The sequence below is a fragment of the Salminus brasiliensis genome, chromosome 25 (genome assembly GCF_030463535.1).
Source record: "Salminus brasiliensis chromosome 25, fSalBra1.hap2, whole genome shotgun sequence".
NCBI classification, from domain to species: domain Eukaryota; kingdom Metazoa; phylum Chordata; class Actinopteri; order Characiformes; family Bryconidae; genus Salminus; species Salminus brasiliensis.
Window position 1 is genome coordinate 7,976,475 of NC_132902.1, and position 26,854 is coordinate 8,003,328.

The 26,854-nt window shown below is 39.4% G+C and overlaps 2 protein-coding genes across 5 annotated transcripts; both read right to left on the reverse strand.

Moving 5' to 3' along the window:
* Positions 1-1,611: 1,611 nt before the first annotated feature.
* On the reverse strand, positions 1,612-7,953 carry f2 (coagulation factor II (thrombin)). 2 transcript variants are annotated; one of them, XM_072671527.1, is made up of 14 exons: positions 7,874-7,953; positions 7,595-7,752; positions 7,325-7,349; positions 6,566-6,637; positions 6,075-6,180; positions 5,658-5,788; positions 4,885-5,196; positions 4,474-4,581; positions 3,723-3,846; positions 3,470-3,637; positions 3,039-3,212; positions 2,628-2,806; positions 2,181-2,251; positions 1,612-2,076 (listed from the first exon to the last, which is right to left on the reverse strand). In XM_072671527.1, exons 1-14 carry the CDS (start codon positions 7,947-7,949, stop codon positions 1,921-1,923), a joined length of 1,860 nt encoding a protein of 619 aa, XP_072527628.1. In that variant the 5' UTR covers positions 7,950-7,953; the 3' UTR covers positions 1,612-1,920. The 2 variants fall into 2 exon arrangements, with proteins under 2 accessions (XP_072527628.1, XP_072527627.1); XM_072671526.1 differs by having other exon boundaries at positions 7,595-7,894.
* Positions 7,954-9,406: 1,453 nt separating this feature from the next.
* znf408 (zinc finger protein 408) lies at positions 9,407-13,363 on the reverse strand. Of its 3 annotated transcripts, none has more exons than XM_072671525.1 (5): positions 13,279-13,363; positions 12,295-12,500; positions 12,106-12,170; positions 11,668-11,930; positions 9,407-11,203 (listed from the first exon to the last, which is right to left on the reverse strand). In XM_072671525.1, the coding sequence occupies exons 2-5, from the start codon at positions 12,388-12,390 to the stop codon at positions 9,408-9,410; spliced, it is 2,220 nt and encodes a 739-aa protein (XP_072527626.1). In that variant the 5' UTR covers positions 12,391-12,500; positions 13,279-13,363; the 3' UTR covers position 9,407. The 3 variants fall into 3 exon arrangements, with proteins under 3 accessions (XP_072527626.1, XP_072527625.1, XP_072527624.1); XM_072671524.1 differs by having other exon boundaries at positions 13,218-13,358; XM_072671523.1 differs by lacking the exon at positions 13,279-13,363 and adding an exon at positions 12,634-12,777.
* Positions 13,364-26,854: the final 13,491 nt, after the last annotated feature.

Below are 26,854 nucleotides of genomic sequence, written 5' to 3' on the forward strand. Positions count from 1 at the left end.
ACATGAAGGCTGTACGAGGAGGAAGGCGAACATTTGATCGGTTTACTTTGATAAGCCAACGGCGGGGAAACACTGCTTGGTCATCGTCCACAGTTAGTTACAGCACTCAAGGTCACATAGTCGGAGAAAAGTCGACTTCCCTCCTCAAAGTCCTCTCTTTAAAAGTTAGCCAATGGTTCCAGTTGCGGACAGATTAGCAGACTAGCCCGTCTTTCCTTCGCTGCGAGGGTGGTCAGTTGGTCAGTATCTGCACACGGTGTGATTAAACCCTTCGGTGCATTTCTACACGTCCGTTCACGCTTCAGTAAAGCAAGAATACGGATATTGATTATAGCAATGTTTAAGAAACCTACAAATATAAGTTTAACATGTTCTGAGGAGAAAGTAATCCGAAGTTCTGGCCAGTCAGCGATACCACGCAGTACCGGCTGTTTTAGCTGCATATCCTCAATAACAAACTTCAACCCGGCGACAATTAGCTAGTGCTGGTCAGCTAGTGTGTAAAATGGACTGCAACCAGCAACGTGTAACTAGTCAAGCCACTAGCTATATCCAGCGCTGTGATAAACTGTGATAAAGTCAGGTCTCTGAACATGTTAGGGAAAGGCTGTCGGCGACAAGTAGCTACCATGGCATTACGGTCCATGTAGCTACATGCAGTGTAAGACGATTACCTTTACTTCAGACTTGTGATCTTAACCAGCTCGCATCCAGTCAGCGACCAATTCTACCTTACTGTCCGTGTTGACTGTTTACTGCCATGTAAACACGACTTTAGACATAAGTAATACTTCCCACCCTTACAGATCAAGACTTTAGTTTTGATATTTTTGTAGCTAGCTAAGCAAACGTCTGCAACATACGCTGTGGAGAGGCGATTGCGGAGAAATGTTCAATTCTGGCCTTAAATGCAAAGAAAAACACGAAGCTAGCAAACCTACATGCGCCCAGTTTGGAGGCGGGTAGCAGTGGTGCACGCAGGCAGGATACCGATGTTTACCATGTTCACCAGGGTCAGACTGATCATCAACGCATCATGCGCATTAATCAGTGAGGGGATAAGTTTGTGTCCGTGTTTATAAAAGAGGATATAATTAAAAGTAGCTGTTCAAATGTCGGCGAGTCCGCTCAAGCCCCACATCCTTACGCTGCAGTAAGAGCGAGCTCACGTTAAACAGCTTAGCTACGTTAGATCATTTTCTAAGCGGAGGAAGCCTGCTAAGCTAACTAGGTTAGCCAGCAACCTGTTTTGGTTTAAGCGCATTTCAGTCCTGTTGCAATCGACAGTACTTTCCCCTGTATAACACTATCTATAAAGGACATTATAGATTTAAACAGCAAAACGACGTACACAGAAAGCCACACTCAATGACAGGACGAAAGAGAAAAGGCTTTACCTGCTGCTCGGAGCTGCTGACTGAATATTTCACCACTGTGACAATCAAGCTAATTCAATAAGAGGCTTCCGGCTGCAGCCTTTCAACCCACATTTCACCATAAAAGCACGAGTTATAGGACCTTTCTTTGATATACAGCTCTATTTGAGAAGTAATAAAAATATGTGCACAAATGAGCTGAGCTTCCCAAATGCATGGATATCATCAACGTTTATTGGGAATCGCTAAAAACGAGTCAACGATTACATTTGATATATTCATCACAACACATGCGTTACGCTTTTGAACGTTGCTTGCATGTTGTTATATTAAGGGGCAGGAATCTTGCTTAGTTGCAATATTAGGGTTATTCACAGTATTTTAACCCCGTGTATGTTAATAATTAATTAACAAAATCATGTTTAAGAAAGAAAAAAAAACAACACCACCCAGATTAAACATGATACCACTTTCAGAGGAATGAACTTTTATTTGCATTTGGACGAAACTCTAGAAAGAGACGTTTAACCATCAGATTAGGACATCAGTCATCATCTGCAGCATCTGACTTCTCGATGACCTTCCTCATCCAGCGGCGCATGCGGAACAGGTGAGTGTAGAATCCGTATTTACCGTCCCGATCGCAGCCTTCACCCCATGACACGATACCGATCTGATACCAGCGATTATCATCGGGATTCTGAAGGGGGTAGAGAGAGATTTTAAATCAGACCTCATGTATTTATGTAGAAATCTGGTAAGCCTTGAGTGAAATAGTCTTTAAGATTACAATCTTCCTCTTACCTTCATTACAAATGGTCCTCCACTGTCTCCTTCACAGGCATCACCTCTCTGTGTGTCGTCTGGGCTGTAGCCTAAAATAAAAGCACACCATTACAGTCTGAGTTAGCAATTCAGATTCCAAAATGATATCCTGGCAAGTGAAAACACAATTCCTCATTATGAGATTGTTGTTAATAATGCTTAATGTATAAAACAAGCAAAATCTCAACCTATAGAATGACAACAGAATCACCAGACAAGTTTTATTGAACATTGATTTACAATAATGTAAGTAATAACAAATGTGAATTGAGAAAAATGTGATATGGAGGGTTTCTGTGCAAGACAGAAGTAGCAGAAAATATTGATAAAGCTATTGATAAAACAGATCTTCCATAGAGGCAGTGAGTGGAATTTGGGAGGTGGTATATTGTATTCTGTTTACTACTATACAGGGTACTCCTTTACCTGCGCAGAACATGTTGTCAGTGACACGGATTGAGGTGGACTTGCGGCAGGTCTCCTGGTTGACAATAGGCAGGTGGATCTGCTGTAGTACCGAGGGCAGATTCTGGGGGTTGGATGTCCATGACTCCTTCAGGTTTCCCCAGCCTGTCACACGACCCTTGAAGCCCTCAGACATTAACCTACATACAAAACAGGAAGTTGTCATTTTTGGCCTTTGTCTCAATTTACACTTTTAATCTGGATTCTGCTTTTCATTCATTTCTCTTATAAAGGTAGTATTAATCACTGATACGCCCTCCCAACAACATATCATATAAAACTAAAAAGGAAAAAAAAAATTATGACTGAATGATGGATTTAATGTATTTTGAATGAAACCCTTCAGTGATACTGTAACTGCAACAGGCTTACAGGTTTGCAACACTTTTGGTGGGCAGGCAGATAGGGTGGATCTCATTAGTGAAGGCGACAGGTTTCTTCATGTGTAGAAGAGCGATGTCTCTGTTCAGATTTTCTTTCCAGTTATATTTTGGATGAATAATGATCTCATCAATTGCCACAATCTTCTCAGTGCCCCTCTCATACCTACGACAGGAAACAACAATCAAGGTCTGTACATACATATCAACAAATCATAAACTTGCTAAAAAAAAAAAAGACTATATACAGTAATTTTCTTCACTTGGCTTTACAAGTTTTTTGCCTAAACATTTAGAATTAACTACCGACTTTGTTTATGTTTGTTGGTTGCTTGGTACTGTAGGAGTCAAGGTTCTAATTCATTAACAATAAATCAGTATGACTTCAGAATACTTTGAGCACTTGGCTAGGAAGGAGCTCACTTAGCACGATTGTGTTTTCCAAGGCGAACAAGAATGTCATCAATGGTAAAGTTTTTGTTCCATGGTGGGTAAAGGATGCAATGAGCGGCAGTAAGGATCCATTCGTCACTGATCAAACTGGCTCCACACAGCAGCTCCTGAGGACTGCGCTTAAACAGCATCACTTGCCTGTGGATTAGATCACATTGCATGCTAAGTCTAACTGTATAACTGTGAAATTTCTATTCATATATAAACACTGTGTTTTAATTACCATGGTGCACTTCCTACTTCAGCAGAGACACCTCCCACAATTCTTTTAGCATATGATTTGAGCAGCTCAATCTCTGTTCCATCGGCTTTACTTGCTTTCTCAAACAGAGGGCGCACTCCACACTCTAAAAGCAGACACAAGAACAGAAAAATGACACTGCAACATTTATTCATTATTAACATTATTCTCCAGTTATTAGTACTGTAAAATGAATTTGTAAAATGAATTTCAGCAGCATTTTCCTTGTTTTTCATGTAATGTTAATTTTATCGTAGCAGTTTGGAGAAACCAATAATTTCAGAAGGGAACACAATGCTGTTTCTTGATTGTAAACAATGCTGTTTCTTGATTTATTATTATTATTATTATTATTATTATTATTAATAATAATAATAATAATAATAATAATAGTAATAATACATGGAATATTTAGTTGTTTAATGATTGTTTCCCCAGTTATAAGAATAATTAGTGTTTTAATCTGTCTAAATGACCATTTATTTCTTTAAAGCAACATTGTGTAACAATTGTTCCTTAAAATAACAGCTACAAAATGATTTTAAATGGTACACTGACTTGTAGTAAGCCAAGCCCAGAAAGGTTGCTAGACCTCATGCGAGAACTACAAAACAGTAATATAGTAATACAGACAAACAGGTGTAGTGGCCCGTTCTTCTGAGCAAAGAATGGGTCTTCCTGAATATAATGAACTAAAAAGGAATACACATCCTGCAGTGACTGATATATTAACCTTGTTCTCCTTGGCCGAAGCTGCGAGGGCTGAAGAAAGTACTCCGTTTCTCTGCAGTGGTCCTCTTACGATCAGACTCCTGTTCTACCTTCCCTTCCAAAGGAGAATCTGAAAGACAGAGAGAAAATGTCTTGATTGTGGGTCTCTATATTAAGGTATGTATGGCTAAAGTTCAGTAGACATATGCAGTACATTAAAAGTAGTATGGGAGTTTATAAATAATTACAAGATAGCACACCAGCGTGTGAGGTTTTACAGTGTATATTACACTGCAATAATTTCAGAAAATAAGTGTGAGGTTAGTGTTACCAGTGAGTTAATTAGGACAGAACTGACTAAATGAATTTGGTTCATCTGTGTGAAAGACCTTTTTTATACCATTTATATTATCTTAGAGAGTCTGGTGCTCACCACACAGTTCTAGGTTACAATAGTCGATGGTGATGTTTCTAGCCGCTTTCTTTACGTAGCACCATGGTCCCTCCAGATCACCATCAGGGTTCCTGCAGTGGTTCTTCAACAGCTGCACCTCTGGTTTAAATTCCTTCCCCACACTCAGGGCCTTCACCTTAGGCAGGCTCCACTCCAGGCAGGTGTGGCCATTTAGAGTCACAGACAGATCTCCAGTGTAGGTTTCCCCATTGCCAGCAAGACAGTTGGTCTTATGGTAGCGCTCTTCCACAGTCCTTACTTGGATAGTTGGAACAGGTTGCAGGGCCTCACCTGTGGAACAGTAAACATCTAAAATATTCTACTTCTACTGGCTGAACGTCTAAAATCGGAGTGAAAATAAACATAATTAAACCGTGTAAAACACAAATAATAAACAAGTTGTGACAGAAAATAATCTTAAGGTCCATAACATAACTGCATGACGGCTGCATGCCAATCTGGCCATTCTAGTACCAATACAGAAAATAAATTATTAAGGAATAATAAATAAGTTTATGTAAGGAATTGTTTGAAGATTTAAAACATTATAAATTAAATGAAACATGAAAACAATAATTTCACATAAGGGCCCATCTTTCAATAGTTAACTACTGAGCTACACAATGCCCTCAGTCACTGGAGTCCCGAGAGTGCACTCAATAAAAGATAGTGATAAAGCCATTCACTGTTTGCCGTATGCACATGTTTAAGGTGTTCAGTGCCATGAGTGAAGCATGTGTAAAGGTCAATACCACATTTTGGCACTGCGCATTTCTCCATCCTGACAGTGGGGTCGCTGGTGAAGCACCAGGGTCCACTGGGGCTCTTGTCTGGGTTCCTGCATAAATTTTCTGGAAGTTTCAGCTGCGTTGCATTAACTTCGCTGGGAACACACAACAATAAATATAAAGACCAACAATAGAAGAAAAATTGTTTCACAGTTCCAGTTCTGGAGGGTCATAGGTCCTCATAGTTTGTGTTTTGATCAGCAAATAGTGTCTTTCCATATGCAGAATTAATCATTCAAATACTAATATATTCTGCTAGTCAGCCATTATAGGAGATCAAACAAACACTCTCAACTCAGTTCTCAAGAATACCATTTATAAGTGTTTACAATTAGAACTACAGCAGTATTGCTTAAGAGGTCTAGAGCAAAGAGTACATACGTGATTTTGTGGGGGAAGTTGCTTTTCCAGTATTGACAAGACCTTCCAGTTACAGTGATGTTGACATCACCATTGTAGTGCTCACCGTTATTAATGTAGCAAAGATCTGTACAGCACAAACAGATCCACACATACATGAAATGTACTGCTCTACAAAGTGAAGTAGTAGAAGTTACCTAAGCAGAGTTAAGACTGCCACTATTTCTTTATATTAGTCAATGCAAGGGCTTAGGTTGCATTGGGGGTTTGGATAAGATCATCTTAAAAGTGACAGTTATGTAAAAACCTAAATAACTAAGATATTTACTCTGGATTTAAGTCATCCTCCACAGGAAATGACACTTTTAGTTTAATAGAGATGATGTGCTGTACACTGCATCCATACATAATCTCTTAAGCTCATTTGTTACAGTACAGACTGGGGATACTGGGGATAACAACTATTTGCATACTATATATAGAATTTTCTAAAAATGATATGTTGTCCTTACCTTTTCTATTTACACAAGTTCTAACTTTCAAAATGTTGTCCGGAGTCCTCTTTAAAGTGGTGCCAGCACAAGCTGTGAGAGAAAGCAGTAAATAAATCATCTGAAGAGTGTAATGTGAATAATAAGATCTACTGGCTGTATAAATGTGTCCAGAATGAGCAATCATGTGTTTTCTTTTTTGACTATTTCCATCACATCCATTCAATAGGAATTTTCTCTAATCTTTCTATAAAATAAGCTACATGGCAATGAGATTAACTCAAAAGTGTCTTTATTTATGTAAAATAAATTTAAGCTTTAGAAATTCTTCAAAAGTTTCTGGAACATAACTAATCTGTCAGCAATAGCAGTGCCATTGTACTTTATAATGATTGTTTCACACTGTTCACATCATTGCAAGAACGTGCCTAGACACTGTCACCTAAAAGTCAATCAAAAGCTCTGGCCTTGAACTGATATGCACACATAGTTGAAATATTCCTTTAAATGGATTTCCATAACACACTCCAACACAAAGATTCTTGGTAATTTTAGTTTTCAGGAAGCTAAGAAAGCGGTATTTTAGTTTTAGTGTTAAATGCCATTAGGAAACCTTAGCATAACTAAAGTCCAGTTTAGGACTTTGATTTGGTAATTACTCTGGAACCAAAGTTAGCGGAAATCTGTACTTTGCTCCTGGTTCAATACTGTATATTTACTTTAAATGTGGTCACTGCTGACTTTGCTACCTATGGAAAAGTTTGCGGTGTAATGCCTTACCTAAGTATTTCTCCCAAAACTGAGTCTAGAAGAAAGTGGGGGGGAAAAAAAAACACATTTGATATAACGATACAAAATACAAAAGCAATCTACCTTTGTGTGGAAAGTTATGTGATGACTGATGAAAGGCAGTAAACATTATACACATTCATGTCTTTTAAAGAAATGTGTGCAAATCCATTACAGGACGAGTGTTAAGTGTAGGGTTAGCGCTCTATGCCGTTATGCATATTTAATTATTGTCATGTGGCAAAATGCAGCTGTCCTTACCGTTTTGTCATTCATCTCAAACACCTCTCGAGCCTCCTCATGGCTACAGACCTCCTCTACACACTCCCGCTCCAGATTTCCCTGCTTCAGCTCCTCAAAAGGTGTGTTTGCTCTCCTCACTCGGATAACCTGAGAAGCCCTCTTACTATCGATGAAAACTGCCAAAAAGACAGACAAGAGTAACTGGTCTACCGATTCGAATCTGTTCATTCCAGTGACACTTTCTTGACACAACATGAAAACATTTGAAACTAAAAGCAATCAGAAGAGATGCCTTACCATCATAGCACAGTGTAAGCTGGAGCACTTGGCTGAGAAGAAGTGTGGCAAGGAGAGGTGCTGGTACTGCTCCCATTCTTTTACAGTGACTACAATCCTGAAAAGACCTGGAACATCACACAAAGCTGGAGAGCTGCTAACAAGCCCCCAAAAACCTTCCACTGCTGCTCTCGAGTTAATATTGAACCAGTGGAGTTCAAAGAGAACAGAGATTGTGTCCAAGCTTATATCACTCCAAACAGTGATTCAGCCCTGATGTCCCAGAACAGGCTAAGAACACTCTAGAACATTCGTTATGAACCCTTAATATGATAGAAATTAAATAAGCTGACACACTGCAACTTGTAAAACAGGTAACATGCACATTATTTCTTAGCCTAGAAAATCAGGGCTATCTTCTGAAGGGCTATCAATTCATAGATGACAATTAACTGCAAATAAATAATAACAAAAACAGGCTGACACAAAAATTTAATCTACCACATAAGAAATCTCGTGACAGTCAAGCATTACACAAATGGATTGAGAATCTGGGAGTGTATGCATGCTGAGTTGTTGTGCAAAGTCACTGTAAGTGACTGTAAATTATGTGTAAAACTATGTATTTAGAAAGCAAGAGCTGCTTGTTCAAAAATATTACAATAAATATAAATGAAGAAATAATGTGTGCTTTAGCTTAACAATTTCCAAAGCCCTCCTTGACAACAGTTACCATCAAGTACAGAGTTCACCTAATCAGACCTTCATTAAATAAAAACAGGTGGGCTGCTGGTGGGACTACTGAACCAATCCATAGAGTCTGGAGAACACAGAAAAAAACAACCTAACAACTTTACTGAAAACAACATTTTCTTCTAGTTTTTGGAATATTTATGTTTGTATTTATTCAAATACTATAAATTGATACTTTAGGAAAGCACATGTCCACTGCCCATGCTTTATTGCTTGCTCAGACACCAACAAATCTTAAAGTGCTGTGGTACTGAGACTACATAACACATTCTTTCTGGGAAGATGGCTTTTTCCCCGCTATTCATTGTTCTATTCCCGAATTCCAGATGATTACATGAAGGTGAACAGCTTCAACTATTTCAGATAGGAAATCAAATGAATCGCTCTACGTCAGTACAGTTAAAAAGAGATAAGCCATCTATATATTTTATGACATAAAACGTCATTAGTTTCAACACCAACACTTATCAGGAACATGATATCCCATCTGCTGTCATTTTGTCTTTTCTTTTGAAAACTCATCTGGGACAATGCTGGTATAATTATAACATGATTTGAATCATAATAAGATAACAGTAACACCAATAATCAGTTTGTTCCCTGCATATTCATTTCCTAAATGAATTTCCCAACAGAGTTTTGTTTTGTGCAACTGCCGGTACAGATCTGGAACACACAGTGATGACAAGGTTCAGTGGGCAGATAAGTCAATATTTACTGATGTCTTTAACGCAAATGTAGCCACTGCAGAATAACCTTCAAATCAAATGACACAATAATAGTCACAATACACTTAACATGTTTAGTCTTGGGTGGCAGATTCTATTTCAATAGTCTCTGCCACAGCATTTAGATCATTATGGACCTGCAGTATGACCATGCTATTATTAGTATTATTATTATTATTAATCTGCTCTTGCATAACACCCTTACCATTCTCTTCACGCTCCTGTAAAACAATACACTTAGCACTAGTATTCTGTTCCTGAACAACAATACACTCAGTACTGCCATTTGACACAATAATTTCTACAATCTCCTCACTCAACTCAATTTGATCTACCCCTTCCACAATGGCAGGCTCTTGGAATGTTCTGCATTGAGGCAACACTCTGAGGTCCCCTAGGGTTTGCACATAAACTAGGCCTTGCTCTTCCTTCTTCTCATCATGACAAAGCCCTGCTTGTCCACTCTCTCTACGAATCAACTTTTTAGGTCTACCTCTGGCTGGCACCGCATGTCCCGTCTTAGTCCGTTTCATGTGCGACTGTAGGTGGCGCTGTAGACTCTGCATTAGTGTAAATCTGGTTCCACATGTCTCACATTTGTGTGGCTTCTCTTCCAGGTGAGACTTCATGTGCCTGCGCAGTTTAGTAGCCAGGGTGTACCCTTTTCCACAGCGCTCGCACTTGTAAGGCCTTTCGCCCGTGTGCAGGCGCTCATGGGCCCGCAGCGTGTGAGGATCACGCAGGGCCTTGCCGCACACTGGGCACAGGTACGCCTCACCTGTGTGGGAAATGAGGTGCCGACGCAGCTCTGGCACCTGCGAGAAACACTGGTCGCAGTGCTTGCACCTGTACGGCCTTTCACCAGTGTGAATACGCAGATGGCCTTGCAGATTCCCACGCTGGCGGAAGCTCTTGCCACAGTGAGAGCAGACATACGGCCGCTCGTTAGTGTGCAATCGCATGTGATTCCGCAGGGAGCTTGAGTTTGCCAGTTCCTTGTTGCACTTAGGACATTTGACCTTTGGTGCTTGGTAGTCTGCTTCTTTGGCTCTATGGTTTTCCCTGTGGATACGCAGTGAGGGCCGGCGAGCGAAAGCCTTGCCACAGACATCGCAAACGAATGGCTTTTCACCTGTATGGAGCACCTGATGCTCTTTGAGGTCACGTTTGAGGCCATAGCTCTTGTCACACTGCTGGCACTTGAAGGGCCGCTGGCCACGGTGCATGAGCAAGTGTGCGCGGTAACTCTCCTGGGAGCTGTAGGTTTTGTCACACTCTGTGCAGGCATAAGGCTTCAGCCCTGAGTGTGTGAACTCATGCTTCTTTAGGTGGCACAGCTGGAAGAAGCGTTTGGCACACAGGTCACACTTGTACTTCCGCTCTCGTGAACTGAACTGAAAGAATTCTGATGAACCGTCCCTTCCTATCTTTACCTTACCAGACCCCTCTTCAGGCTTTTTATCTGAGTTGGAATTCTCTGACAGAATTGAGTTCTCTCCAAGTGCTGGTCCATTTTCAGTGCAAGTTTCTTTAGTCAGCAACTTTTTTGTAACACAGGCAGAAGTCTCATTCGTCAGTGCTTGCTGTCGCCTGTGCATGCACCTGCTATGTGTGTGTACTTTGTGGGATTTAGCTGCCAGGCGAGGACTGGCTCTCTCAGCTCCTTTAAGCTGCTTCTGAGAATTGACTCTACTAATAATGCACAGCTCCCCAGTACTAGATTCACCCACAGCTTCTTGCTGATCTTGGCCTTCCTGGCCATCCAAAGCAGTGCTGCAGATTAGTGATCGGTTCCTCTGGACGTCAGGATGTTTTGTTTCCTGGGGATCTTCTGAACTGTCAATAGTGTGTTTATCCCTCAGCATCTTTTCTATGAAATAGAAATATGGCACATATTTTAAAATGTCAGTCAGAAGTCCGGGGATCTTTTTTTTTAATCAAAACTACGAATGGATCCATTTTGGTACCATTCTAAATAGCAGTTCTACAAGGTTTACATAATGTTTGATGTTTAAAGGTGAAACGTGCAGATAATCAGTGCTCTTTAAGCACTGACGATATCCGTGATATACTCATAAATACATATAGTGTACCACAATAAAAAATGTATCACAATACGCTAAAATATTGCCTTATTGCCCAGCTCTACATTTTAAATAAAATAAATAAAGTAAAACAATTATTTTACAAAGGGCACAGGTATATGATGGATAATATTATATTTAAACACATTTCAACAGTTTCTACATGACTGTCATGCTACAGTGAAGATAAAACACAAATGCCATGTTGTAGCAACTCTAAACTCTACATCCACATTAACCGTGCACATACCTGTCCACTCGGAGTCTTGTTCTATATGACCAGTGCATAGGGTTTCATGCTCTGTCATCCTGCATGGTGTGCTCTTTTTGCAGGGGTTTTCTGGTAAAGTATCTTCAAGCTCCACAGGTTTAGACAGAACTTTTTTCTCCTCTGCCCACACCAGGAGTTCTGTTCCTGGACTCATATCTTTACAAGTCTTGAGGCACAGCCTCCCATCCACCTTGTGCACAAGAACATTCCTCTCATCTTCACTTAGAGCACTACAGGCAAACCTGGGGAGGTGGACAGAATCGTCAGGGACACCTGAACAAGCATATTGAAATAGTTATGTAACCTCCCCCCAGATTGGGGCCAGATTCATACAACTTGCTATGGTACATAAGTCCTGTTCATACAATTACGGTGTGGTACCCACTGCTCTACTTGCAGCATTTCAACATGTCATACCTCATCCAGAATACTCCGTCTGTTTGTCCTTGATCCACATTCTGGCACGCTTCCATGTTAGCTCCCTGAAACATGCAAAACCAAAAAGATACAATTTTAAGCATGCCTTATTTTTGGTAACAGACAGAAAATGCCATGACCTCTTGTTAAACAGCAAGCAGCATAATATTATATTAACAAGCACTATACCTCCTCGGCTTTCCCTCCGTGGGGCCCTTTTTCTGGCTGCTCCAGCCCGATGAGAGTACCATTTTGTAATGCCCGTCCCACCCACCATAACCCCATTTGCCCATCTTTAGCCAGAGAGGGTCCAAGCGTCAGCCCACGAGGCACCAGCCTCAGCACACTATGAAAGGATTCTTTTACATTATTCAGGTAGGCTTCATTCCCAGTGTCTGTAGCCACAGAATGAAGAAAAGACAAACAACAAGAACTGATTACAGTGTGAACAGTGTGTGATGACTTATGGGCAAAGACATATATAGTGCTATCTTGTTAGTTTTATTTGGATCACGCCAGGTACCATACCTAGATCGTTATAGGGATGTTTTTTGACAACAAGGCCAGGGCAGGTATAACATTTTCTCAGTACCTGACATATTGGTTGTTTTGAATAGTGATGCTGACACAGCATCAAACTAAATGAATCATTCGTGGTCAGAATTATAAAACCATGCTTATATATGCACTGTATACATGCACCCAAACAGGTGTTGCTTTGTACTTCCAGGCTATTTTTAAATGGGAGATGTATTTGTGAACGTCTGAAAATTCAACTATTTTCAACGATATGGTGTCTTTTAAACGGGCTTTATCCGAATATACCATCTCGTTTATTTCTATAATTAATTAATAAAAGCAAGTTATCAAGTGAGTAGAAAAACAAGCTGGCTAGCTATTATTCACAGGTAGCTGGTTAACAGTGTGGATTTTAGACTCAGCATAGCTACCAGTACATTTGAATGGAAATCGCTAGAGAGCCAGTATTTATTATTCAGCGATCATTCTGATCATATTGTGGGAGAGAAGCGAGTAAGTCCAGCAGGACTTTATGAACACCCTTGATTAGTGCATATGCTAACTAGCATCTCTGACATATCCGGTTTAATCACCTATTCTCCCTCTTTGCATGGTCGTTCGCGTTTAGAGCATGAAAGTTTAACTCCAACCAACTCAGGGTTCCGTTTCCTCTTTGTATCGGCCACTCCAACGCCTTCAGTCATCCAGTCGAAACTCCGGGAAAAATCATCGTTCTCCACCCAACAACTGCCGCAGAGAGCAGCGATTTTGCAACGTGTTAATTCTTCCGCTGGAAGCATTCTCCACTTCTGCCTCAATGGTTCCTACACCGAATTCTTTTACACTGAGAAGTGCAGGATGTTTGTGATCAAACTGAGGGAAATTATTCGTTCATTCATTTTATACTTTATATTCATTCACCGCCGTCATCACTTACATCATTAGTGAAGACGATAGTGAACAGGGTTGCCAGGTACAGCAAAAGTGACCAGTCGGAAATTAGCCCGCTTAACCCAAAAATGCGTGTCCAGATGTTTGAAGGAACCTAGTGCTTCCAGTTATTCAGTTTGTACTACACAGTAACGTTTAAAGACATCTGCTGGATCTGCCAAATATCAGACAGACATTTTCATAAGCACCTCTGACTAGATCAGACAACAACAAAAACACTAATTAAATTAAATTACTATTATTCTTAGTGGTATGTGGGCACTAACTGGGGTTGAATATTGATTAGTGGGGGAGATTGCAATTTACTGAATGACAAAATGGGATGCTAACAGAAAATCAGGAATCATGTGGGACTGTATTAGATTCATTAATAATTGATTTGGCATTAAATTGCCTTTTCTAACTGATGAACCAAAACAATAATACTCATAGATGAAGTTTCATCGCAACATCAGATGTCAAGGTTAGAGAAGAATGTAAGGCAGTAACTGACAAGTCAGTTCTCGCAGGCAACATGTTGGATGTGGGAGACATGGTCAAGCGTAGGCCAAATTTATATGGCCAGATGACTGGGTTGGAGCATTTTCAAAAAGGCTATGTTTGTGCATTGCTCCTGGTGAATAACTTCCAACAGTGGTCTATAGAGGAACAAATCTGTGACTGGGTGTTGGGCACATCAGTGAGTGAGATCAGTGAATACTAATCCGGGCAAAACTGACAGAAGAGGTACTGTGTCACTAGTCACAGATATTATTAATGATGGTCATCCTGTTGTGTAGCTGCAGACCATTTAAAAGTGTCTACAGAGGGGACATACGCATTTGGACTGGACCTGGGAGCAATGAAAGATCTTCTGGTCTGACGAGTCTGTTTTCTTTTACATAACTTGGATGGCCGGGTACACGTGCTTTTAACCCGTGGGACACACATTGGATTCACTTTAGACCAATGGTGGACACACCTCACAAAGGAACTAACGAATCTGCTGTAAGGTCTTGGTGCCAGATACAACAGGGCACCTTTTAAAGGTCTGTTAAAGTAAGCTGTATTGGTGGACCACAGATGATGTGTTGATGTGTGTTGCACTTATTAAAGGTCAAATATTAATGGAAGCTAGGTCTCCTGATTGTGCCGGTCTGCGGCCTGTGCGCATTTACTCAGCTTTTGTTTTTGTTTTTTGATTAGCTGCACCCAGTAAAACTACCTGTGCTGATTATTTTTGTCTGCCAACAAAAGACCAACAAAACTGAGAAATGCTGAATTAGGCTATGACTGAAAATGCAGGAAACCTCCAAATGTAAATACTGTCAAACTACAGCACTTATTCTGTTTATACTGTTTCTTAGTTTTAAACTAGTACTAGTATAAATTATTATATATATAAATGTATATAACTAATTTACATAACTATAAATTATCTATAAACGTCTTAACTGTAAGGGTTCTCTTTAAGCAAGGGCTGTTATAAATTGTTAAATCCCACTATTTATTGCTTGGATCTAACATAACTGGGCTTGGAATTCCACAAAGAAAAATATCAGCATCATTAGAAGTAGCATTTGTGTGAACAAAGCATATTGCACAATATTCTGGAAATTCATGGCATTTGAACTCTGCATCTGAACATTCAGCCTACCTCTATTAAAGCAGAGTTAAAGCACTTATGGTAGTTATGGCAAGAGAAGGTGTACACATTTTTTTTTTTTTTACTGCATTTGAACTCTGGACCACATGCTATGTTTGTATAGTATAGTATAGTATAGTATAGTAGTGTATTTATAAGACATTGTGTACATTATATTCAGTAAGCCAATTATAGAGACTAAACAAGTTTACAAAGCTGTTGTGCTTCTTGATTCAGATTGCAGGGAGAAGGGAGCTTGAAGGAACGCTACATTATCAAAACTGCTGTCCTCCCAGTCCTGCACAAACTCCCAACCACTGTAACTCTTCAGAGAAATGTGGAACAATTATTGTATAAAGGAGGCTGCTAAGGCTCTCCACAGTGGTGTTCTTCCCAAAGGCGCTGTTTGATCCTGCGATCAGATGTAGCAATCAGAGGCTGTGCTGACCACAGAGTGACAGATTCTCTGGAACAGACTGGTTCATACCTCCTGCAGACATGGCAAAAGTGACACAATTGCAGACGAAACAAAAAATAGATATTTTTAAAATGGTGACTTTACAAGAGAAAGCAAAAATGTTCTTAACTTTGAATGGAAGTAAACGTAAAATAAAAGCAAGCAGTTTAGAGCAGTTTAATTGGTCTAATTATCCAGGGTTCAAAACATGGAGAAAAAGGACAAAAGTGGAGGTTTTGATTAGACAGCAGCGATATGCAGTTTGTCATGATTAATTAAAAAGAAAGTCTATAGCTTATCTACATGTAGCCTGAATCTAGTAATCCTAAAGTGTTCCTAAAGTTAACACAGTTAACACAAGAGGGTTATTATTACATTCGGCCATACCAGCAAGAATCTACAACTACTTTCTCCCCTGAACATGACTAATAAATTCCTTTCACCACTATATAAGCTACCTGGATATTCTTCGCATCTCTAAAAGTATTCTGCTAGTGACCTCCATCTCTGTGCCGGGGATCTTGCACAATTATGTCTGCTGTTTGATGAAACAGAAGCAAGTGCTGACTGGAAACTGAAATCCCATCATGCTAGAATCAATCCAACACCAATGCTAACGTTGATATCAATATTTGCATCGATCTGCCCACCCCTACCAGCCAGTCCATCTGAAAAACTTTGCTAAACACATTTGCTAACAACATTTTTACTGTTCTTGTTTTTGAGGGCATTTTTTTTACATGAACATGATGTGTTGATTAACAACACAGACAGTAAGGTAAGTCACTTAAGAGAGGCCCAGTAGAGGTGTGACAGAATACAAAATGCATTGCTGTTGATTGTATGTATGTATTTAATGATTTTTTAATGATTTTAATGTAAAATGGTGTAATGCTCACTCATCAGAAAGATACAGGACATTATGAATGCTAATCTTTAAAAAAAAGGAACATTCATCGATTTTTAATCAATTCATCTCACCCCTTTCTTATGAACTGCTAACTGTTAAATATATATATATATATATATATATATATATATATATATATATATATATAAACACCTTTATTAGTATTTTAGCAATACCATCATTATATGTATATTAGGAACCCAAGAAAACCTGACCAGCTCCTTGTCTTTGTTTACACTGACCTCCAGTCAGTCATTTAATAAAGGCACTTTTCCTCAACACAAGTAGTGACTGAAACAGCTCGTTACAAAGAACTATGGGTGTGTCCCAATTGTGTACTAATCCATAATACTAATACTAACTAGTTTTCGAGTATGTGATAGGTAATATAGATAAATAAGTAATATAGATTGAGTGCATTGAGCTCAAAGTTGAGTATACTCAAATATGCACACTGCATTTCTAGAAGCGGACAGTTTTTGAGTGGGGTTTTGATTAACATTAATTTCCCACAATACAGTGTGAAGCAGTAAAGGAGGAGTGAGTATAGTATGTGAATCAGAATCAGAATCTCTTTATTTCACCAAGTATGTTACACATACAAGGAATTTGTCTTGGTGAGAGCAACACGTATGACAAGTAACAAAAACACAGAACACAGATTATTCACAGTATTAAACTAAAGGAAAATTACACTAAACAATAAATAGGGTAGGGGATAAATTAAAAAAGTAAAAAGGTACTAAAGGTAATAAAGAGCTGAAGAAGCTGAGAGATGTGAAACAGATTTGGTTGAAAAGTATATAGAGAAAGTTACAGATGACCTGAATATTTACAGAAAGAGAGAGAACATCTGTACAGGTGTGCAAATAGTCATAGTGCAAATAGTCAGAGTGCAAATAGCTGTTCAGTCCGGTTTGGTACAGTTCAGTTGTATATTTTGAGGTTTACAGTGGGAGGTGTCCACTGTGGTTGAGGAGCGCTACAGCTCTGGGGAAGAAGCTGTTAGCATGACGTGTAGTGCTGGTTTTGATGGACCGCAGTCTTCTACCAGAGGGGCGTGTCTGGAAGAGGAGGTGTCCAGGATGTGAGGGGTCAGATGTAATTTTGCCAGCCCGCTTCCTCACCCTGCTGGTGTACAGCACCCCTGGGCCCTCTGACAAAAGTATGACGGTGCTACTAAAACAAACGCTCCCAGTCACTAAACGAGTAAGCGAGAGGACCATTTCAGACACAGAACAGAAGTCTGCAGCGTTTATAAGAGTCCGTGTGGGAACTAACGGCGACTCTTGCGCAGGACCAGCGCTAAACAAGTGCCAGAAGGCTGACACCTTCACGTCCACTAGAGACGGGAGTCTCACACCTACTCTGGCAACTTTGAGGTCAAGAAGAATCTGTAAGATTTGTTAATGTTTTATTATTATATCTGTACTTACATAGGTTAGGGTTAGGGAGCCATCTCTCTGTGTTTAAAGTTGTAGCCTATTGCTGAATTAGCTCATAGCAGGAATGATAGCATTCAAGTGCCTTGGGAAGCTTTTCCTGAGTTCAGGGTGTGTTAGAGCAGGGCACCACTAAAATGTACAGGAGGTACAGGCGGCAGCCTTCTCCACCAAACTATGCAGTTGCAACTAAAGGATGTACCACCAGATGGAGCAAGAGGCAGATATTTGTTTTACTGCAGTGACACAGTGAACAGCAAGGTTTATTTACACAATGCCAGTTTTTGGTTTTGTCCAATTAAAACCAATGAATTGTTTATCTGCATGGACTTTATCACCCACTTGCCATTTTTTTCTAATTTAAGTTTTGTTTTGCTGCACTCTACAAGAAAGGCCAGAGCAGACTTTATCTACTGAGGAGATTGAGGTCCTTTGGGGTGCAGGGAGCGCTCCTGAGGACTTTCTTCGACACAGTGGTGGCATCTGCTATCTTTTATGGAGTGGTCTGCTGTGGCGTTAGCATCTAGACGGCAGACAAGAAGAGACCAAGTAAACTCATAAAGAGGGCTGGCTCTGTCCTGGGGTGCTTGGTGCAGGTGACCACATACACACTCAAACTACACACACATGTTCAGGGAACAGAGATTTCTCAATGTAAAAATACAATGTGCAATACCCCCCCCCACACACACATGCAATTAAGAGTCATTTGCTATTATCTGTAAATAATATTTTTATTGCTTGTATTGTTATAATATTGGTAATTTATCTTACCTCTATTTATGTTTTTGCACCTGAGTGTCTTGCTATCCCTTTGCTGCTGTAACACTGAGAATTTCCCCACTGTGGGACTAATAAAGGATGATCTTATCTTATCTTATCTTAACTTATGTTTTATTGTTGTTTTTATTTCTGTTTTGCGTGTTATTGTTATTATCCAGTGTCAACCAGAGGAGGATGGGTTCCTCTCAAGGTTTCTTCCTCCCAATCCGAGGGAGTTTTTCCTTGCCACTGTTGCCACTAGCTTGCCCAAAAGAGGCTTGGACCCAGATCTCTGTGAAGCTGCTTTGTGACAACATTCGTTGTGAAGAGCGCTGTATAAATAAATTTGAATTGAATTAAATTCCTAAACAGTGAACACATTATTAAATTAAATTAATGCTGAAGGTCTAAACTGCAATCACATCTTGTTTCATTTAAAAGCCATTGGGGTGATGTACAGAGAGACTAAATGACAAAAAAAATTGTGTCACTGTCCAAATACAAGAAAAGCACAAAACCACAAACCATGTGGTTGGTGCAACAGATAACACCACTACCTGCCAGTGAGCTACCACGCCACGTGGGAGATTGGGGTTCGATTCCCCCAGTCTGACTGATGGTGACTGTGCTGTGCTACACCAATAAGAGTCCTTGGGCAAGACTCCTAACACTAGGTTGGCCCACCTCTGTAATACGAGTTACCTTGTAAGTCACTCTGGATAAGAGTGTCAACTAAATAAACATCTGCCATAAATTCAAAGAGCTTTACATAAATAAAAGTAAACCGACCAACATATCTGTTAAAGTACAAAATATGCAGACAGAAATGATTAGTTAGAAAGTGCCTGACATGGGTGATACATATCTGTGGTATGTCTACTCTCTGGAGTGTGAATTCTAAAAAAGATTAGATAAAAAAAGAAAGAAAAAGCATCCAGCACTCAGCTAAATTGTTGCTACAATGCTCAATCCAAACAGATAAAAAAATAGATGAACTGGTTAGTCAGCTGAGCGTGTGCATGCAGAATTTGAAAGATGCTACTTTTGATCAAGAAATGTACTGTCCTGTTCCTCTGAGTGCATCTTTTGTGGGGTGGTGTTGAGATATGATTAGTTATCACCATGTGCAAAAACTAGTAGTAGGAAAACCGTAGTGCCTCATTTCAAGCAAACAGTAAAACATGAGGTAATCCTTATTTATGAATGAGACTTCTTACCGTGACAATATTCAATCTGACTGTGTTCATTATATTATTATCACTATATGTATTATGGTATGATGAAAATGACCAAGGACACAAACACAAACATGTAAGTTCAATTTGGATTTCAGGTTCAGGAAAAATGAATGTATTTTCAAGGACTTTTTATGAAGGTATTGGTTAGCTGTGCATTAGGTACACACACACACACATACATCTGTTTTACTACTTTTATGGGTGTTACTGTACTGCAATCCAGTTATGCCTACATTTTAACATTAATTCCATCTTTAGTAACCACATGGAAACACAACTAGCTTATTAGCTTTTTCCATTTTTGTCTGTAATGTCTGCATCTGTCCAAAACTGCATTTTCATTCGGGTATGTATCATCTATTATTGTGGAGAAATTGTTTACCACATTTCCCCATACTGGGGGACATTTGGTCTCCACAAAGAGAATAAAAAAGTACACATATGCGCACACACACACTGAAAGCCAGCAAGCATTATTTCCCTCCATCAAGAGAGAAAACACAGCACCCTTCTATTCTCTGCTGGCTATTTCCAAAGATCATGTACCTCAGAGAGGAAATTGAGATTATTTAGGTCATTTTCTGTTTGTGAAGAAAATGCACAGTGAGTGTGTTGGTCATTGTTGAGCATCATGGGCTGCTTTTGTTGCATTATGTGCTTCTGTGGATATCAAAAGCCTTGGCTAGAGCAAACCCTATTCTCTATCTTGATGCTGAGTACATATTTTACATTAGGTATGGAGGCAATATGTTGCCAGTATATTCAGCTGAATTACATTTGTTTTAAGTTGTTTCCCTGGGTTTTTCCTTAATATATGTATGCCTTATATGTATGTAATATATTGTGTATGTAATATATTATGTATGCAATGTACTTATGTATGTAATATATTTTCCTTAAGGCATGCCATTGAAATTCTTAAGGGGAGGTTAAGAGTTCTCAATTTGATATACATTAATCCCTCTCTGCTGTTGTTTGTTTTGTGTGTGTATGTAGGCCAAATGCCATTTTTCATTATGCCTCCCCCAATGCTTTATCTGACACGTTCACTGATTTCTCTCTCTTTCTCTCTCCCTCCCTGTATCTTTTTCCCCACCCCAGTCCTTACCTCTTCTGACCTGCTCAGTGCATGTATATTGATTTTGCTCCTTGTTTTGGACCATTACACACAAATCTGTAACAGACAGTCATTAGGGGGCCCAGTGCAGTATTATAAATCACTGCAGTTTATTATTTTAAACAATAAAATCTTGATAAAGTGTAGTCATAAACAAATATTAATTACAAAACACAGACTGTCTTTATGGTTTTTCCAGCATTACAACATGCAGCAGATGTGGTTTTGCATGCAAGTCAACAGGCTGGAATAATAGAGCATCCTACAGTCAGATAAGGCTTTCATCTCACCGTGGCAACCCAGAGAACAGTCTGAGACTGCAGTGGCAGAGAGATGACCCTAATTACACCACAGCACGCAAACAATGCTATTAATAAAAACAAAACACATTTTGAAAATGATAAACAGTGTACTTGCAGGATAAATACAAGACAACTGGTCTGGACAATGGAGTTATGTTTAATATGTATAAATGTATACATATACAGATGATTCATAAGATAAGCTAATGACCAGTGTTATGAGAAATATTGTGAACTTTTAAATAGTTTGAGTAGATGACTCAGCCTAATTTTTTTTTTTTTTACATTAGTTCCATTCCACTGATGGGAGAATGGAGTAGATTACAAACTCTTACAATAAAAAATGTTTTAGGGTTCTAAGAAATATGATATATAATATTTAAACACTTAAATTCATAAAGAAATCCCCCACTTTGATATAGAATGTACTATTGTTACCTTCTGTTCACCCCCAGTCATTCTTATCAGCTTAATAATTGTATTTAGGTTTTAAACCATTTAAATGCAGATACAGACTGCCAGTGTCTACAGAAAAAAACATGAATATCCACAGTAGTGTCTTTTTACTTGAAGGTAAAATTGTCTTTACTGCTGGTCAATGTAAAAATATCATGAAAATGGAGTTTCAATACTTTCTTCAAAGTTCAGCAATATGGAAATAAATACATTTAAAAAATGTTCATTGAGCAACAGAAAAAAAACTGTTAGAGTAGCTGTTAGAGTACAGCTGCTTAGCATGTGTCCAACAGCTAAGATAAGATAAGATAGCACTTTTTAATTACCTTTAGTTGCAAATTATTGATCCCGAAGAAAACTGCAGATCAGTGTAAAACATCCACTTACTTAGGTATCCATTTAGGTGATTGTATAGGTTGTGTTTACAAAACAACAGCAAGGATATTACTTGATATTGTCTGAGAATAATAAGAACAGACTTGTGTTATCAAACACAAACACAGAGACTACTAACAGCATCAGCAAGTTTGTAACTCTCAGAAAATTTGTTATGGACGAATAACTTTTATTAACTATTAAATCCTTGACCAGAGAAAGCTCTGTACCACTCTCTTGGGGGTGTCAACATTTTCTGAGACCCACACAACAGAGCACATAAAAGATGCCAAGATTGCACTTATAGATTCATGAGGAAAGAAGGACAAGCTCACATATCTTGTTACAGGTAATGCTGCTAATATGATTGTATGTGCACATCTTTTACAGGTAACATGTGCCTTGTTTTGCATACGCCCTGAATCTGGTGATAAAAAAGACCATAGAACTAACTCCTAGTCTGCATAAAGTATGATCACAGTCCTGAACCATTGTTGGCTACTTTAGGTCTAGGTTTCAATTCATTATAATGACAACACACTTCTTTCAGTTGCTTAAGTCAGACGTTGTTTTGACCACTTATTGGCTACCAAATGGCACTGTGGTTGACTGTATTTGACTGTTTATGAATAATGCAGGTAAAATGTAATTATACTTGGCAAAGCTAATTTGATGTACTACTCCTAAATTCTCCCGTAGGCTGTCTAAACAGATGAGAGCATAGTGTGTGACATGAGTTTGAAGAAATCAATTAGATCTCCTTATTGGCTGGCTAGATCTGAATTCCCAGATCAATCATGAATGTGTGCCAAATGAGACAGAAGTGTTATTAGACAGAGAGCAAGAGTGTGATGTACATCATTCCAGTCCATGTGGTGTCTCTTGCTAATCTCTTGTGGTCTGAGGGACTCTGGATGTCCTTGAATGGTGGTAGTGAAGCGAAAGGCTTAAGAATAAACTCAGAAACTCAGAATGAGTCAATATAAATGGGAATTGACCAAATATAGCTACAGCGCTTATACACTTAAAAATAGAGGTATTCAAAAAAGTCTGCTTTGAGCAATGCAATAGAAGAACCAATTTTGGTTCCATAAAGGAAAATGTTATAAAAGAGATGTGTAAACCCTAAAACTGGTTTAAAAACTTTTACATCCTTTAAGTGGTTCTTGATAGTCCCATATCTCTTTTACAAACACAGTTCTTTATGGAACTAAAAGTGGTTCTAAGGCATCACTCTAAGAACTCTTTGCAGCACCTTTATGTTTGACATTTGAACTGCATTTAACTGCATCCACTGAAATGAATACATTAGCTTAACCGCTAAGCGGAAGTTAAACACATAATTTTCTAAGACTTTAGAAACATATTTTAAGCTAGTTTAAGCTTTGTTTGATTTTTTACTTTTATTCATTCGTTTTAAGACCGGGTTGTGTTTGAAGTGTTTATATTTTGGTGCTATGTAGGCGAACCAGTTCTAAGTTCAATATTATTAAAGCATGGAGACCTCTTGTTATTCTATTAAATATTGCATAAGCATGTGAGAAATTCAAAGGAGTGATACATATTGAAATAAGCATTGTTTTGTTGAACAGCAGAAACTGTATTCAATAGTAAATTGTACACATTTTCTAATTCTGAGACCTGTTAGAACAGTTTTATGGGGGCTTGCTCGGGTATCTGCTCTGTCTGGCAAAACTGATCCAGTGTCCCTGTGTGATGGTTTAGGCGTGATATGCGTGCTGAGCGTGAAAGCTATGAGTGAGCAGCTGGTAAGGTGCAGGTGATCAAGAGAAACCCACACAAGTTGACAATGGATGAGGTCTTTAAAATTGCCAAAAACGTCAAACCGGTACCAGCACTATATCAATGCAAACTGAACAGAGTTGATGAGGATTTGTCAGGTATTTTAAATATGTGTTTGCATATTTGAATTGTAAAAGCATGATAACACTTGAGGACAGGGGCATGGCACAGCTGTTATTTTTGAGACTATCCAGAATCATAACCTACATACATACACACACACACTTTAGCACTTTAGACACAGAAGTTGATGTTCTTACAACACTACTACCATTGAAACGTCATGCAGTACCTACTAGCCCCAACATAACTGAGATTGAGCCTAGAGAGTTTAGGACACACAGTTCCATGCACATGTAGGCCAACTACATGCCTGTAGGGACCGCATTGCCTTTTTTTGCAACAATGACAGTTCTCACTTGCATCTGATAAAGGCAGACAGTATGATTGCACTGACAGATCTCCCATTATTACAAAGCAGAGAGTTCAAGGTTCATAGGAGTCAGGTTGGAGACCATTCTGCTGACATCAGTTACATTAACCTGTGGAAACCAATAGAAGAAGGTGTGACAATGAAATACAAACCGGATTCCAAAAAAATTGGGACACTAAACAAATTGTGAATAAAAACTGAATGCAATGATGATGCAATGGAGATGGCAAATGTTAATATTTTATTTGTAATAGAACATAGATGACAGATCAAAAGTTGTAAATGTAACATTTTAAAGGAGAAATATGTTGATTCAAAATTTCATGGCGTCAACAAATCCCAAAAAAGTTGGGACAAGGTCATTTTTACCACTGTGTGGCATCCCCCCTTCTTCTTACAACACTCAACAGACGTCTGGGTACAGAGGAGACCAGTTTCTCAAGTTTAGAAATAGGAATGCTCTCTCATTCATGTCTAATACAGGCCTCTAACTGTTCAATCGTCTTGGGCCTTCTTTGTCGCACCTTCCTCTTTATGATGCACCAAATGTTCTCTATAGGTGAAAGATCTGGACTGCAGGCTGGCCATTTCAGTACCCGGATCCTTCTCCTACGTAGCCATGATGTTGTGATTGCTGCAGAATGTGGTCTGGCATTATCTTGTTGAAAAATGCAGGGTCTTCCCTGAAAGAGATGACGTCTAGATGGGAGCATATGTTGTTCTAGAACCTTAACATAGTTCTCTGCATTAATGGTGCCTTTCCAGACATGCAAGCTGTCCATGCCACAAGCACTCATGCAACCCCATACCATCAGTGATGCAGGCTTCTGAACGGAGCGTTGATAACAACTTGGGTTATCCTTGTCCTCTCTGGTCCGGATGACATGGCGTCCCAGTGTTCCATAAAGAACTTTAAATCAAGTCAAGTCAAGTCAAGTCAAGTGGGTTTTATTGTCATTTTAACTACATACAGAGTACACAGTGAAACAAAACAAAGTTCCTCCAGGACCATGGTGCAACATAGACAGTGCATACAAGACACAAGTGCAACACAAACAAACAAGTTCGGACAGACAACACAACACAGTACAGACCAGAGAATAATAAATAATTGCCGGTAGTGTGCAAATTGTGCAATGTGTAATAAATAGAGTCCAGTGAGGTAGTAAAGTAAAGTTATTAGTGCAATGCTTTGTGCAAAAATGCTTCCCCTTTTTTCCTAGGGTAAATGGTTGGAGAGAGAGAGAGAGAGAGAGAGAGGGAGAGTGTACATGTACCAGAAAGATATCAGTTCAGAAGTTGAGTTGTGTTGAGGAGTCTGATGGCTTGGGGGAAGAAGCTATTGCAGAGTCTGGTCGTGTTGGACACTGCTGCGGTACCTTCTTCCTGATGGCAGGAGGGAGAACAGTCTGTGTGAAGGGTGGGTGGAGTCATCCACAATGCTGGTTGCTTTGCGGATGCAGTGGGTGGTGTAAATGTCCATGACGGAGGGGAGAGAGACTCCGATGATCCTCTCAGCTGTCCTCACAATGCGTTGGAGGGACTTGCGGTCAGAGGCTGTGCAGGTCCTAAACCAGGCAGTGATGCAGCTGCTTAGGATGCTCTCTATGGTTCCCCTATAGAAGAGGGTGAGGAAGGGTGGAGGGTGACTCATCTGACCACAGAACAGTCTTCCATTTTGCCACACTCCATTTTAAAAGACCCCTGGCCCAGTGCAAACGTCTGAGCTTGTGGAGCTTGCTTAGAAATGGCTTCCTCTTTGCACTGTAGAGTTTCAGCTGGCAACGGCGGATGGCATGGTGGATTGTGTTCACTGACAATGATTTCTGGAAGTATTCCTGAGCCCATTCTGTTATTTCATTGACAGAGGCATTCCTGTTTGAGGTGCAGTGACGTTTAAGGGCCCGGAGATCACGAGCATCCAGTAGAGTTTTACGGCCTTGACCCTTACGCACAGCGATTGTTCCAGATTCTCTGAATCTTTTGATGATGTTAAGCACGGTCTTTCTGCGCAACAATGGTGGAATTGGTGATCCTCTTACCATCTTGGCTTCAGAGAGACACTGACACTCTGAGAAGCTCTTTTTATACCCAATCATGTTGTCAATTGACCTAATTAGTGTTAATTGGTCTTCCAGTTGTTCGTTCTATGCTAGATTTCCTTTTTCCAGCCACTTATTGCTACTTGTCCCAACTTCTTTGGGATTTTTGTTGACGCCATGAAATTTTGAATCAACATATTTCTCCTTTAAAATGTAACATTTACTCAGATTAGAGATTTGATCTGTCAAGTATGTTCTATTACAAATAAAATATTCACATTTGCCATCTCCACATCATTGCATTCAGTTTTTATTCAC